Source organism: Salminus brasiliensis, chromosome 19, assembly GCF_030463535.1.
Source record: "Salminus brasiliensis chromosome 19, fSalBra1.hap2, whole genome shotgun sequence".
In the NCBI taxonomy this organism is placed as follows: domain Eukaryota; kingdom Metazoa; phylum Chordata; class Actinopteri; order Characiformes; family Bryconidae; genus Salminus; species Salminus brasiliensis.
Window position 1 is genome coordinate 15,494,683 of NC_132896.1, and position 13,250 is coordinate 15,507,932.

Sequence of the window (13,250 nt, forward strand, 5' to 3'; positions counted from 1 at the left end):
TGGAGAAAAACATTTTGAAATTGAATTTTGTAAAAGCCAGAAGCAGAAAGAAAGAAAATGTGGAAATCTCTCTTAACCTTATATATATATTATATGTTATATTTTAATAATATATGAGTTATTTTAACTAACCTTGTCAATAATACATTTTGCAAAATTATGAAAATGAATAGGAAACCAAGTAACAATGCTTAAATTGAGCAAAGTCAGAAATGTTTAATAAAAGTGGAACTGTACAAAAAATTACCAATAATGGGTGATAAGTATTTATGTAGCTAAGTGTAATTACATTGAGCCCTTTTCATATGCAGCACATATCAGATTCCTGACCATGCAACCTTAATGAAAATGGTCTGACCGGAATGCATGTGGTGCTTCTTGTTGTTTTTTTTTCTTCTAATAATGAACAGCTGAGAGCTGTTCAGGGCAAATTATCTTAACCACAGCTTTTGCAAAACCTCATATGTCTTTCTACTCCTTATGTAGTGCACTACATAGGTTATGAAAATGGGGGCTTCTGCGCCCAAACAGTGTACAATGGGGCTAACAAACAGTCAGTCCGTGTGCACAGATATTTACTGAACATGTGGTGAAATGCTAAAAATTTGTCCACTCAGGATATTTTTTTTAAACTAGTGGTATCTATTATTCTAGTGGTAAAAACAGCCAAGCGAGCTCTTCTATTGGTTAGGACTTCAGTGGTAGAACTGAAGGCCGGCTGCTTTACATTAGCCAACAACACAATGAGAAACTAATTAGGTGCCAGGTTTTCTGATTTACATAGCGCACAAAGGAGGAGGGAGTGATTCAGGATTTAGCCTTATGTTGCTGTTCATTACTCACGTGGTTCACTTGCATGACGTCACTGATTTGAATGTATGTGTGTGTGTGTGTGGGCCAGAGTGCAGGTTATGTTCACAATACAGACAGATCTGTACATCCACTTACCCACAGACATATGAAGCACCAAGTCAAAAAGATCAAATCTGAGTAGAAAACCGGATTTGAGCAATAGGCTTGTAGCCATGTGTGTCATGCACATCACCAAATTGCTCCCTCCACCCTAGAGCGTTCATTGAGTCATGAAAACAATGACCTTAATGCCCTTACACTGGACATTTCCATTACAGGTATGGACATTACATGGTCCACTGACCTACTTAATCTTGTTTTCTGAGTAGTGGTGTGATTGGGTGAACACATTTACAGTCTGGTTACAGAAACTAAATAAAGACTCATTGCTGCTCATTTCCTGACTGGGTCTGCCCTTTCTGCTTCCATATGTTTGAGAATGATTGTACTTTGAAATATATTAGGCACGTGTGCTGTCTGTAACTGTCGGCACCTGGCCTACTGCACTCCTAACATCTGCGCACCAAACACTGTTAAGCACACACACACACACACACACACACACACAAACAGAGCATGCCATGGGGCAGACTGGCCTCATATGCAGCCTGTTTACGGCTGTGCTGGGCACTTGCTGTTGCTGGTCTGGCCGGTAATAGAAACCGGGCAACGCTCTCCTCACCCATCAGGTACGGCAGGTCAGAGGTGCCACATGGAGCACATTAGCATTCCAGCCTTGAGAATGGAACAAGGCTGGGACATAGTCCATACATTTCAAAAGGAGAGAAAGCTATATGTGAACTGTGTGTGTGTGTGTGTGTGTGTGTGTAATCAGTCTTCTTTCAGTAAAGTATGGAAAAACATTTACAGTTGATTATATGGAATTATGATAGAACTGGATTGATGCTCTGCAGGTCAAAGTATTAATGGAGTATGAAGTGTTATGATACAGAGCGTTTTTGTAAGTTGGCCCCTTTTAACTCGCAACCTTATAAACCCATTAAACCCGGTACGTAGACTCACACTTCAGTTTGTTACTCTCATAGCAACATTAGGCATAACAACAGTGCCACAGTAGGCATCAATTTCACAAACCCCAAAAACAGAACCCTGTGGCTGTCCATTGCTTGCTAAACTAAATGGTTACCAAATAATTCATAAGGTTTTTTTAGTTTTTAATTAAGATTATTAACTGAATAATGAGACTATGGTTTGGGGTGTTAAACAGCAGTAGACAGTAATAGACACTTTTTTGCATCAATTTTGAAGAATGAACTTCCTTCAAGCATCATTTCTTAAAATAAGCAAACATAATTTCAGTAATATTTTATTGTATAATACAAAAACTAACAATAATTTTTATATATTAGAAATAGACTGATTAATATTATTCTGTTAAATCATAAATTGAGATATATATATATATATATATATATATATACACACAGTATATTGCCTATATTTATGATGTTGTCTCTTGTTAAGAGATCTTTTCTTTTTTTTTTTTTGGATGGCTGAGACTTTTTTGATGCTGTGTTAGAAGCAGTCATGAACTATGACTATTATAGCTACACCTTTAGTAAAGTCCACAAAGATGATCAAAAATGATGAAAAACACCTATTTTAATTTGAGTAAAGTGTCTGTTGTAGTATAGAGTCCTGGCACGGGACTGTCGCAAACTCTGGAAGACACTAACCCCGCCCACAGTAAATCAGAATGTAAAGGTATTTGTCACTGTACTAATGAAAGGCGTCCTCTGCATTTGACCCATCTGTGGTAGTGAACACACACATTAGTAAACTAGGGGCAGTGAGCACATACACACACACACACCCAGAGCGGTGGGCAGCCAACTCCAGCACCCGGGGAGCAGAGAGGGTGAAGGGCCAACAGGAAAAAAAATCCTGAATCCTGATTGGGCATGGACATTTTTCCATGTAGAGTTGGATGAATTTAACCTTTTTTTTTTATTTAACCAACAGAATGTAACAAAATGTAATAATGTAATACTGTAATACTTGCAGAGCTTAAATAGATGCATGAGTCCATTAAATAAAAAAGAACTCTAAAATTACAGATGCATTTTTTAAATCCAGAAATCACTGGATCCCTACTATTATAAATATACTGGGTTGTGGGTGGATTCCTGAGTGGCGCAGTCGTCTAAGCAGGAGATTGCATGTTTGATCCATGGTGATGCCACAGTTGTTCAGGTCCTCCAAGTGAGTTCAAGGTTTATAATAATAATAATAATGTTGCGTTCGTAAAAAGAGGCTGTGGAAGTGACATGACAGAAGCTTCTCTCTCCCAGGACTAACAGCATTGTGCAGTTAAGTGGGTCAGAATTGTAAATGACTAAGAAAACTGGGGAAATCTTGAGCAAACATTGCTTTTCATGTAGAAATTACTAGACGAAAGATGCTGCAAAGGCGACAGAAGAGGAGACTGAGAATCTTCTGAGAGTCTTCCTTTAAGCTTTAAGTCCTATTTGGAGATCCTCACTTTCTGCCATGCTCCTGGTGTCCATCACTGTCTCTCACTCCTCCTGTTCTGTCTCCCCATCAATCTTCCTCTCTCTCCCCGTATCTGAGTAAATTTGTAGCAGGCCTGAGGTTCGGCCCAGGCCCAGGCTCTCTGCATGTTTCACATTGCAGGCATATTTCCACACTGTGTTTTGCTAACCTCTGCCTGCTGATAAAGGGCCAAAGAGCCTCGAAGTGGGAGGAAAAAAAAAGAGAGAGAGAGAAACTCCTCCGCACTTACAGTGACCGAACGTCTGCTGAGCAATTGGAAAATAACAAGAGCTCATCTGACAGAGACCGTGCTGTGCGGTGTGGTCAGGAGCTCTACCAGTCCTGCAGAAAGTCCTCTGCTTACGTGAGTTTGAGCCTCCAGTGACAGGTTCTTGCCTTGATGAAGTGAGCGGAGAGGCAGATCTTTAAAATAGATGCAGCAGAGAACGGAACACTTTGTTCTGCTTTAGAGAGAAGATGCTGAGGATTTTCCGAGGATAATCTACGGTAAGACCTGTCACAAGAGCCGTGCAGAATGAAGAAACAAAAAGAAGAGGGCACTTCGGGAAGATGAATTTCTGCAGTGAGAAACCCTCAGAGTCTTCTAGGCCTTAAAAGAAGGTCTGATGATTTCTGGGAAGGAAATAAATATCTGTATTTTATGTTCATTATGAAGTGGCAGAGAAACCGGACAATTACATTTTGGTTATTTGTCCAATGGGGAGGACCAGTGTTCTAAAAGAAACACCATTCAAGGCCTCCTGGAAATCCTGTGAATATATCTGGCAGCCTAACCAGCATTCAAGTAGTTGTTAGAAATGGAAAACAGCTGGGCTCATTGACAGGGGTCTTTACTGATAGATTTACTGTAAAATAATTACATATAGAGATACATATGTTAATGCCTTCTTATACGCTTAACCTGTCAAAATGTAATCTAGAACAACCCAAAAAAATGCACTGCCGTTAGCCTAGTGCTAACATAAAAAATCCATAACAAATCTAGTCTTTAGAGTAAAATGTGAGTTATACGCCCACTCTGCTCTCTCCATCTCGTCTTTCCCATCCTTCCTCCCCACTGCCTCCAGTTTGGTCTTGCCCGGTTGCCCGTGGGGTAGGCTCCGCCTCTGGCATCCATGTACGGCAGGATCTGCGAGGGTCCAGATGTTACAAGACCTAAGCTGACAACGGGGCCTTCGCCAATCATTTTAATAGTTATTGTTTGCTGTCAAACGTTAAATCTTATCAAGACTAATGTTGGGCATGAATGAGGCATATGCAATGTCTGAGGTTGGCTGAGGGCCAAAAAGACAAAATAATAAACAAGTAAAATGAAGGCTAGGTTTGTGTGTTGAAGCACTTGCTCATTGGCTTGTGCTATAAATGTCCTGAGTCAACGTTTTTTCTGTTCTTTGCCGACGAAGCAGACGGAAACCTGTCAGAATCACTGTACATGGGAACTGACCATATGCTACAGATGCAGCAGACAGAGGTCAGGTAAAAAAAATTCTAGCGTATTCCTTTAAAGAGTTAAACCAAACGTCAGGACTGCTTAGTAGGAAGTCGGCCTTGCTCCTACCGAGCAATTCTCACTTTTAGCTTAACGCTATCCAGCCCACTCAGACATTCTGCTGTATGGAGATAATACTGAAGATTACAGGGAGCTAAAAAGATCCAGATAGAGAGGGAGAGGAGAGGAGGGCTGAAGTCTTTGATGGCGACTGGCCACCAGATTTGGAGTCCACTTCAGTTTCTTCAGGTTTATGGTTACAGTAGTTCCAGGCCGTCAGTAAATCAGATTTTCCTTCACCAAACACTTCTAGTATGTACACAATCTTTTCTACGAAGTCGAAACACATGGAAACTGATATTTTCAACTCTGGATTTCATTTGTGTGTTTTCAGCAAATGTTCATAAGCCGATTGCTTGAATAAACACACAAATTAGATCATGTTTACAAGCCACAGAGTGACAGAACTGTGACTAGTTAGATGAGAAGCATGGTTTCATAATAAACTAACCTACTGTTGTAAGGAATACTTTTTCACTTATGTATATAATAGAGATGCCTCGTATGTATGAGGTATACCTCTGCTTTGCCTATTCCCCAGCAAAAAAACATCAACAGAGACATACAGCTGTACATAAACACTCATTTTCAGTATATACTGCCAAGATAATCCACACAAATATCCAAAGCTCCACTAACACTCTGACCTGAAGGAGTCCAGTGATAGAATAATCATATATTATATGGTATTAAGTGTAAATATTTTCCATAATCCTGGTATGAAACTACCTTAAAAGACAAACAGAGTGACTAGAAATACCATAAATACACTATATGTCCAAATGTTTGTGGACACCACTTCTAATAAATGCATTCAGCTACTTTGAGTTGCACCCAATGCTGACACAGATGTGCAAGTGCACACACAGCATGTCTAGGCATGGGCTAGAGGGATATAAAGCCCTCATCATTAAGCTGTGGCGCAATGGAACTGTGTTTGCTGTTCCACCCAGTTCTGTTGGCATGAGTTGGGGAGTTGAGGATGAGGTGGGGCAGTGATCATCCAACATCCTGACTTCACTAATGCTCTCGTCGCTGAATGTATCAATCAAATCCTCACAGCAATGTTCCAAAATCTAGAAGAAAGCCCTTCCTGGACAGTAAAGACAGCTACTCCACCAAAAGCAGGAAAAACCCAGACCAGGTGTCCCAATACTTTTGTCCATATAGTGTATGCTTAAAATGAAGCTTTTGTTACACATCTTAAAGCCAGCTTTAGATCGGTGGTAAGAAAAGAGTGAATGGGAAAAGCCTGTTCAATTAAACTGCATAGCTTATGCTGAAGTCACATGACCATCTGCCAAACTGGAGACTGTTACGAAGTAGCCAGACAGGACACTAGCACTGACCGCATGTATGACTGGGGGTCTGGGCAGGGACACACACATACACAGCCTGGCCTGGAAATAGCTCTACTGGCCTGGAATGCTGTAGGGAATGTATGGGGGGTGAGGGGAGATGAATTCCATGGGTAGAGAGGGAAAAGCGGGACACCGGGTGGGAGGGCTGGGGCTAGATGGAGCAGAGCGACTTGCAATCGATCAATCATTCCGGATCATTCGGAACATCCCTGATGTGGTCAGGCAGCTGACAGCTTTGATTTAGGGGGGTCCGAGTCCAGGCCACGGGCTGTCCGCACCTTGTTGCTGACTTGCCAGTCACCTCTCCCAGGCCATGGTGCTGGCAGCACTGGGCCTTTCTTCCCACCGCAGAGCTTTGTGAAACCAGATCCCCGTCGTCCATCTCCTGGCACCAGGCACAGACAGGCCTCCCATTAGAGAATCTGCCTGCAGATGACCTTTGGCATGCTGGCCCCTGGCTCCCCCTCGTCGCTTGTCCAAAACCGGGATGAAAAACACAAGGGTCACCCATACTCTACTGGGTCATCGGCAGCTACTGGCCAATCAGTATGTTCTCTGTGCTTGCCTCATCAGGGACGGCCACAGGGTCTTTTAACCACACTTTTAAAGAAATTAAAAAGGAATAGCAGTGATATTCAAGCATGTCTGAATAATTCAAAGGTTGAAAAGGAAGTTATTCAGACTGATTTGAGGTTAAATAGTTAATTGTAGGAAAATTATTTTTTTTATTGGTGATAACCAGGAGGAACCAGGAACTAAACTAGGAACTAAAACAAAAAGTAACATTTAAAAAGAAGGACGGACAAAGAAAACAATCCTTTTAATACGTTTATCTATTTGTCCAGTGATCAGCACATACTGACTGTTCAAACCAGCATTACCACACTGTATATTCGCCTGTCATCCTTCCTGTTGCTAATAAACAACGTCTGAAATGACATTTCTAAACGAATAAAGGAATAAGGAAAAAAACTACAGTCATTATATTCACAATATTTCTATTTGACGGAGTACATTTAATCAAAATAGCCACAATTGCTGCAGCAGGCGCCGAAGACTGTAAGGGACCATCTTTAAAGTGTGGACACTGTTTAAACAATGTAAACTGTTCACAGAATTAAGGAGCCTGTTTGTTATACAGTCTTGAAACCTAGGAGGGAAAAAATACGAATATCTGCCAAATATCTTACATCAAACTAAATTTACTGAGCTAAATTAATGCAAATGGTAAAAAAAAGCTGACATATTTCTTCCATAATTTCAGATGTGTTAATAAATGTATCAACATTCTACACTATTGATTAGGAAAGTTAGCGATAAATATGACCTCTCAACCCACAACCAACTAAGAATAACTAAAAGTACTAAAATGTGACTAAAACTAATATATGTTTTAGTTAAAAGACTAAGATTAATGTAAATGTAAACACTGACAAAAAGGTTCTCTTATGGATTTCTTAAAACACCATTCAAGACTTTGGAATCAATAGATTAAGATTAAGCCCATTTCATTTCCACTGCGCAACAATACAATGGAACTCAACCTCCACATTTAACCTCTCACACCACTGATTAAGGCAGTGAGAACACCCAGAGTGGTGGGCATCCAGCTCAGCAATTGGTTATTGGGTTAGATGCCTTGCTTAGGAGTGTATCAGCCGTGGAGGCCAGTCCTGGGGATCAAGCCAGACAATTTGGTCCCAGGCCCGTTTCTCTAACCTTTGGGCTGCAGCTGCTCCATTTATTTCAGTTTCAATAAACTCAATTTGATTGTGAATAAAGTATACAGCTACAATCTAAATTATTTACTCCCACTGTGAATCAGGTTTATTAACAAAATGTACAAACTCTCAGCTGCTTGCAATAAACCAATCAAACAAGACCAGTTTAAATAGCTCAACACAACTAATAGAGGTGCTTTCTCCACATTCAACACAAAATGACACTTTTAATGACTACTGCACAAGCCTGGAGAGGAACTCCAGTGACTCAAGTGACTGAGTGCAGCCCTGTTTGTTTACAGTCACATAAATCGCTGAATTTGATGTTCAAAAGGTTATGCTAAGGTTATGTGACAAGCTGCACTCACAACTTATTCTCCAGCATTTGACTGGAATGTTCTGTTTCACCTTAAATGGTGTGGAAGATGGGGCTTCTGCACATAACTGCTGTGTTATTTTAAGGTGGATTATAGATTTAATGCTGCGAGATAAGCATACAGCAAACTTCTCACACTGTTTATGTCTTTAAATTTATATAAACGAGTAAATGATCTTAAACAAGCAGGTGTGTCCAGTAAAACTGGCAGATTTAAATTGTTAGCACAGGTGCTGTGCTTTGGAAGTGTTGTAGTGTTGTATCTTACTGGAGGAACTAAGGATTGTTGCGTCACATTCAAAGCTAAACTTTCTATGCCAGATATTCAAATTCCAGCCACAGCAAATCCCACTGGTGGGACCGTACTAACCTGGGACAAGCCACAGCAAATCCCACTGGTGGGACCATACTAACCTGGGACTGTACTAACCTGGGACCAGCCACGGCAGATCCCACTGCTGGGGCCGTACTAACCTGGGACCAGACATGGCAAATCCCACTGCTGGGGCCGTACTAACCTGGCACCAGCCATGGCAAATCCCACTGTTGGAACTGTACTAACCAGGAACCGGCCACGGCAAATCCCAGTGGTGGAACTGTACTAACTTGGGACCAGCATATGGCAAATCCTACTTGGAGACGGTGCTTGCTAAAGGGTTAAAACAGTCATTACTGAAAATAAATAAACGTCCAAATTCCAAATTTTGAGTGGCAGTACAAATGCCCATCATGCACACTCTCACATACAGTATATTAGAGGTGTGTCTTCCACATATCCATCCAAGGAATGTTATATCAACTGTTCTCCAACAAGTGCAAGGCATTCCCTTCGTTCTCAATAATTAAGGCAGTAAATCTACTCAAACAGGGGTGGGCGGACATGTGCGTGAACTGTAGCACGCTGCCGGCGGCTGCAGATCGCCTCAAGTTTCAAAGAACACTTGACTGTAACTCAAGTTTGATCGGCACTGCTGCCTGCTTCCTCAGCACGGGTGCTGATTATCCACTTTGTCCAGACGTTCCATGCGCAGCGGACAGAGCGGATTCCTGGCCTCACCCTGGGGCCTCTGCCGGCGCTGCCCAAAGCGCCCAGAGTCTCTGCCACAACAACATGGCCGGGAGGACAACTCCCTCGGCCGTGTTTGTTCAGCTGGGCCGGCTTTGTCAGCCAGTATCAAACTCCTTGTTCCTGCCCCTCCACTGTTATTCTTCACCTGTGTTTGGTTTCTTTGCGTTCGTACGGTTTGTTGGTTCTGTAGCTCTTTGTGTAGCATCAAAGCGAACATCTCCCGTTCTCCACCGTTTTGTGCCCTCTGACAACAAGGAGGTCAAGAGGTCACTGATAAAGAAGAAGTACCCACTGCCCATGTAATTGGGGTGGCTACAGCTAAAATTAGCCTGAAGTCTAAATAATATATACACAATGTTTACCAGTTAATTAAATGCTGAAGCTACAAGATTCTTGAGGTTACCATGACTGACATGCTATGCTGATGGTTGCTTAAAAAAACTCTCTCTCACACACACACACACACACACACACACACACACACACACACACATAAACCTCAACTTTCCCTTACCACTTGGCAAAAACAACAGCAGTTAGCAGACACATAGTAGGAGTCAGAGTGGCTCAATCATCCTGCCATGAGAAAAGTGATTAGCGCAGTATTACTCAATGCACATTTAAGATATTTCAATTGGATGTATAGACACCTACTAAGGTGTGGTCACTGGATTATTGTAGAACGGTAGCAAAACTGCACAGAATAGTCTGAAAATAGGAGCAATAGTAGGTGAAAGTACACTTGCCACTCAAAGCACCTTAAGAGGTTCCTCCCCAGGTTTAAACTGAAGAACCTCCAAAGGTTCCTCAAGGATCTTATACTTTTAACAGCGTAGCATTCAAGCCTAGCCTGGAATCAGAAATGTACAGTATTGAAGTAGAACTACTTCACTACTATACTTAAGTACTAAAATGCTGCATCTGTATCTACTGGAGTAGTATTCTTTCTCCTACTTCCACTTTTACTTCACTACATATTTTGGATGAGTTTAATACTTTTACTCTGCATCGTTACTCGTTACAAACAAATATTATTAATATTACGAATCATTTCAAACCCACACTGACAGCGCCAGAGTGGTTGATGAAGCCTCCTCAACATTAATGCACAACAAGCTGCTGCAGTGAGGACACTAACGCTAGAGCTTTGTTAGTTTATTCAGAGATGGAGGGACCACCAGAAGAAACACCACCTTCATCTTCACCACCTTCAAAAACTTGTATGAGGCCTAATGGGTGTTTTAAGCTGCTCTCCTCACTTGTTTTTACATACGAAACACTTGTATGTGTCAGGTTGAGTCAGTTCTGTTCAGCCTTTCTTTTGGGCGAGTTTGTTTAGAGAGTTAATTGAAGACTCCATGTTCATGTACTCTGTCTTCTACATTCCTCTCCTTGTACTACAGCCAATGTAATTGTGACAGTTCTTAAGTCTAAGCATTGAAAATAATACAAACGATGATGTTCAAACTTTTGACTGCTTTCACACAATCCTTTTAGCACTTAAGTAGTACATTTTAGAATAAACTACTTGCAATACTTAAGTACAAATATGTTGAATTCTTTAGTACTTCCATTTAAGTATGTTGTTTAAAGAACACTTCTACTTCTACTCAACTTTTCTGACAGAGCACTTGTACTTTTACTCTGGGACTCTAGTACTGGCTGGAATGTTGTTCTTCTCCCAGGTAGAATCTTTCTGTTCTTATTTAGCTTTAAGTTTAGTCTCAATTAACATTGACAATCATTTCAGAACACATTTCTCAAGGACCGACATAAAAAAGGGGCCCTAGAATGTCAAACTGTATTTCTCTTGAAATCATTGAATAATTAGGGGTTTGACACACAAAACTGACAAACTGACAAACAATGAACCTCAAACACTGATGTGTCCCCTTTTAAAAGAAAGTCTGGCATGACCAAAACACAGCTGGAAAATGAGCCAATTCCAAAAGCAATTTCAAAACTGTCCTGCAACAGTCTTGGTCCTCGCTGATGGAGATCCTCGCAAGGCTAAAAGCTACCAAGAGCACATTGCACTGAGAGGGCACAACAAGACACAACAATACCCGGTTAGACTACTCGCCAAAGCTGAACCTGAACTGACTGACACATTAAGTTTAAAAGCTTTTTTCCCTTAATGTAATATGAGATGCAGGAGATGTGCCGTCAATATAGAACTATAATAAACATAATATCCCAACAAATGTGAATGAAACAACTAAGACACAAAGTGTCATACTGGTGGACAATCGTCAGCCTGCTAAATGTGAGTAAGTAGGTGAGCAAGTCAGTGAGTAACAGCCAAATTCACTCATGTGCTTTACATCTGACAACAATATAAAGCATCAACAATGATTCTCCAATAGGTATAGAAATCCAGTAGTGTGTATGACTGACCTGCAAAGATGCGCAAGCGTTTACGGCGTGGGGGTGGTCCAAGTCCTGAAACTCCAGTGCACTCGTCCTCATCGTCGCAGTCACCACTCTCTAGACCCTCCTCATCTTCCATGCCTTGGTTCTGTCGTTTCGGATCTCTTCTCGCAGCGCCCCCTCCTGGCCGAGCCTTCCATCGCTTCTCTGGTGTCGTCACCATCCGTAACAGCTGGAGCCAGGGAATGTAAAAGAGCCTCAGTTAAGATCCAACCAGGCAACTGTTTCTGCTGCTTATACTACTACAACAAACCAGCGCTGCTACTGCAAGGCCTACATTTCACATTAGATGTATGTATCAGCTTGGATATTCACCGCTTGTAGACCCATATTGGACAGATCCCACAGAATTGGCAAGTGAGCTCTTAATAAGGGACTTCTTTCAGAAAAAAAAAAATCAATAATCATAGCTCCATTGGGTTATCATTAATTTCTCTGCCCAATATATAATTGCTGCTGTGAAATAACTGTCATTTAGCTGCGGTTTAGGCAGCAATGTGTAATTTGTTGACTGGAGCCGAATCTTCCGAGCATGTTGTGACACTGATGTTGTTGTTGGCACATGGAACTTTTTGGAGCGGGTCTATCTGTGCGATCTGAACACATGAGCAAGACAACACAAATGACTTGCGTGCTGCGAGCTCATTATTGAATTTAGTTATGAGTTTAGATTTCATTATGGTAGAAACTGGCCACCTGCATCCTGTCCGAAATGAAATGAACTATAGGTTTATGTTATTTGTACTGTCTTCACATGCTTATAAGAAGCTCAAATTTCCCACTCCCGAAGTTTCTGCTCTGAAGTTCATTCATTAAATATGGTTATTCCTCTAACACGTTGCTACATACACATGTATTATAAAACATACAGTATAAAACACAGTATAATAGAATACTTCATATTTTGTTAAAAATTATATTACTAAAATATGTGTGGTTGGTCCTGTGCAGGAGGTAACACTGCAACCATCTCCACATGATCACATACACTGGAGGTGCATATTTCCAAATGTTACTTTAAGTTGCACCCATTGCTGACACATATATGCAAATGCACACAGTTCCTGTAGAGAAGTACTGCCAATACCTCTAGCACTACATGTGCCCTTGCTACACTTGCATAATTACCTGGGTGGATGAAACGTTACACAAACGCTAACAAACGCAGTAAATATTCACACAACTGCACAAGCTATCAAACATCTGGACAGACCTGAGTGAATGTATCATCTTAAAATTGACATTTTGTTATGAATACACCCATTTCATCATTTCCCCAGAGTTGGTTAGGCCATCTACTAAAGGTCAGTGACTTGATGCAGAAGGCATTAGTCAGATCCACGGCACAGAGGGGTAA

The 13,250-nt window shown here is 41.2% G+C and overlaps 1 protein-coding gene across 2 annotated transcripts in view; it reads right to left on the minus strand.

The window, feature by feature from the left end:
- Positions 1–13,250, minus strand: part of gpc3 (glypican 3) — a 225,174-nt gene that overhangs the window by 24,329 nt on the left and 187,595 nt on the right. Inside the window, exons 7-8 of one of the 2 annotated variants that reach the window (XM_072662854.1) lie at positions 11,861–12,065; positions 3,931–3,999 (exon numbers count right to left, since the gene is read on the minus strand). In XM_072662854.1, coding sequence (XP_072518955.1) covers positions 3,971–3,999; positions 11,861–12,065 — 234 coding nt within the window. In that variant the 3' untranslated portion in view covers positions 3,931–3,970. Of the gene's footprint in view, positions 1–3,930; positions 4,000–11,860; positions 12,066–13,250 lie in introns of those variants that run through there. The other variant, XM_072662855.1, reaches the window with a different exon arrangement.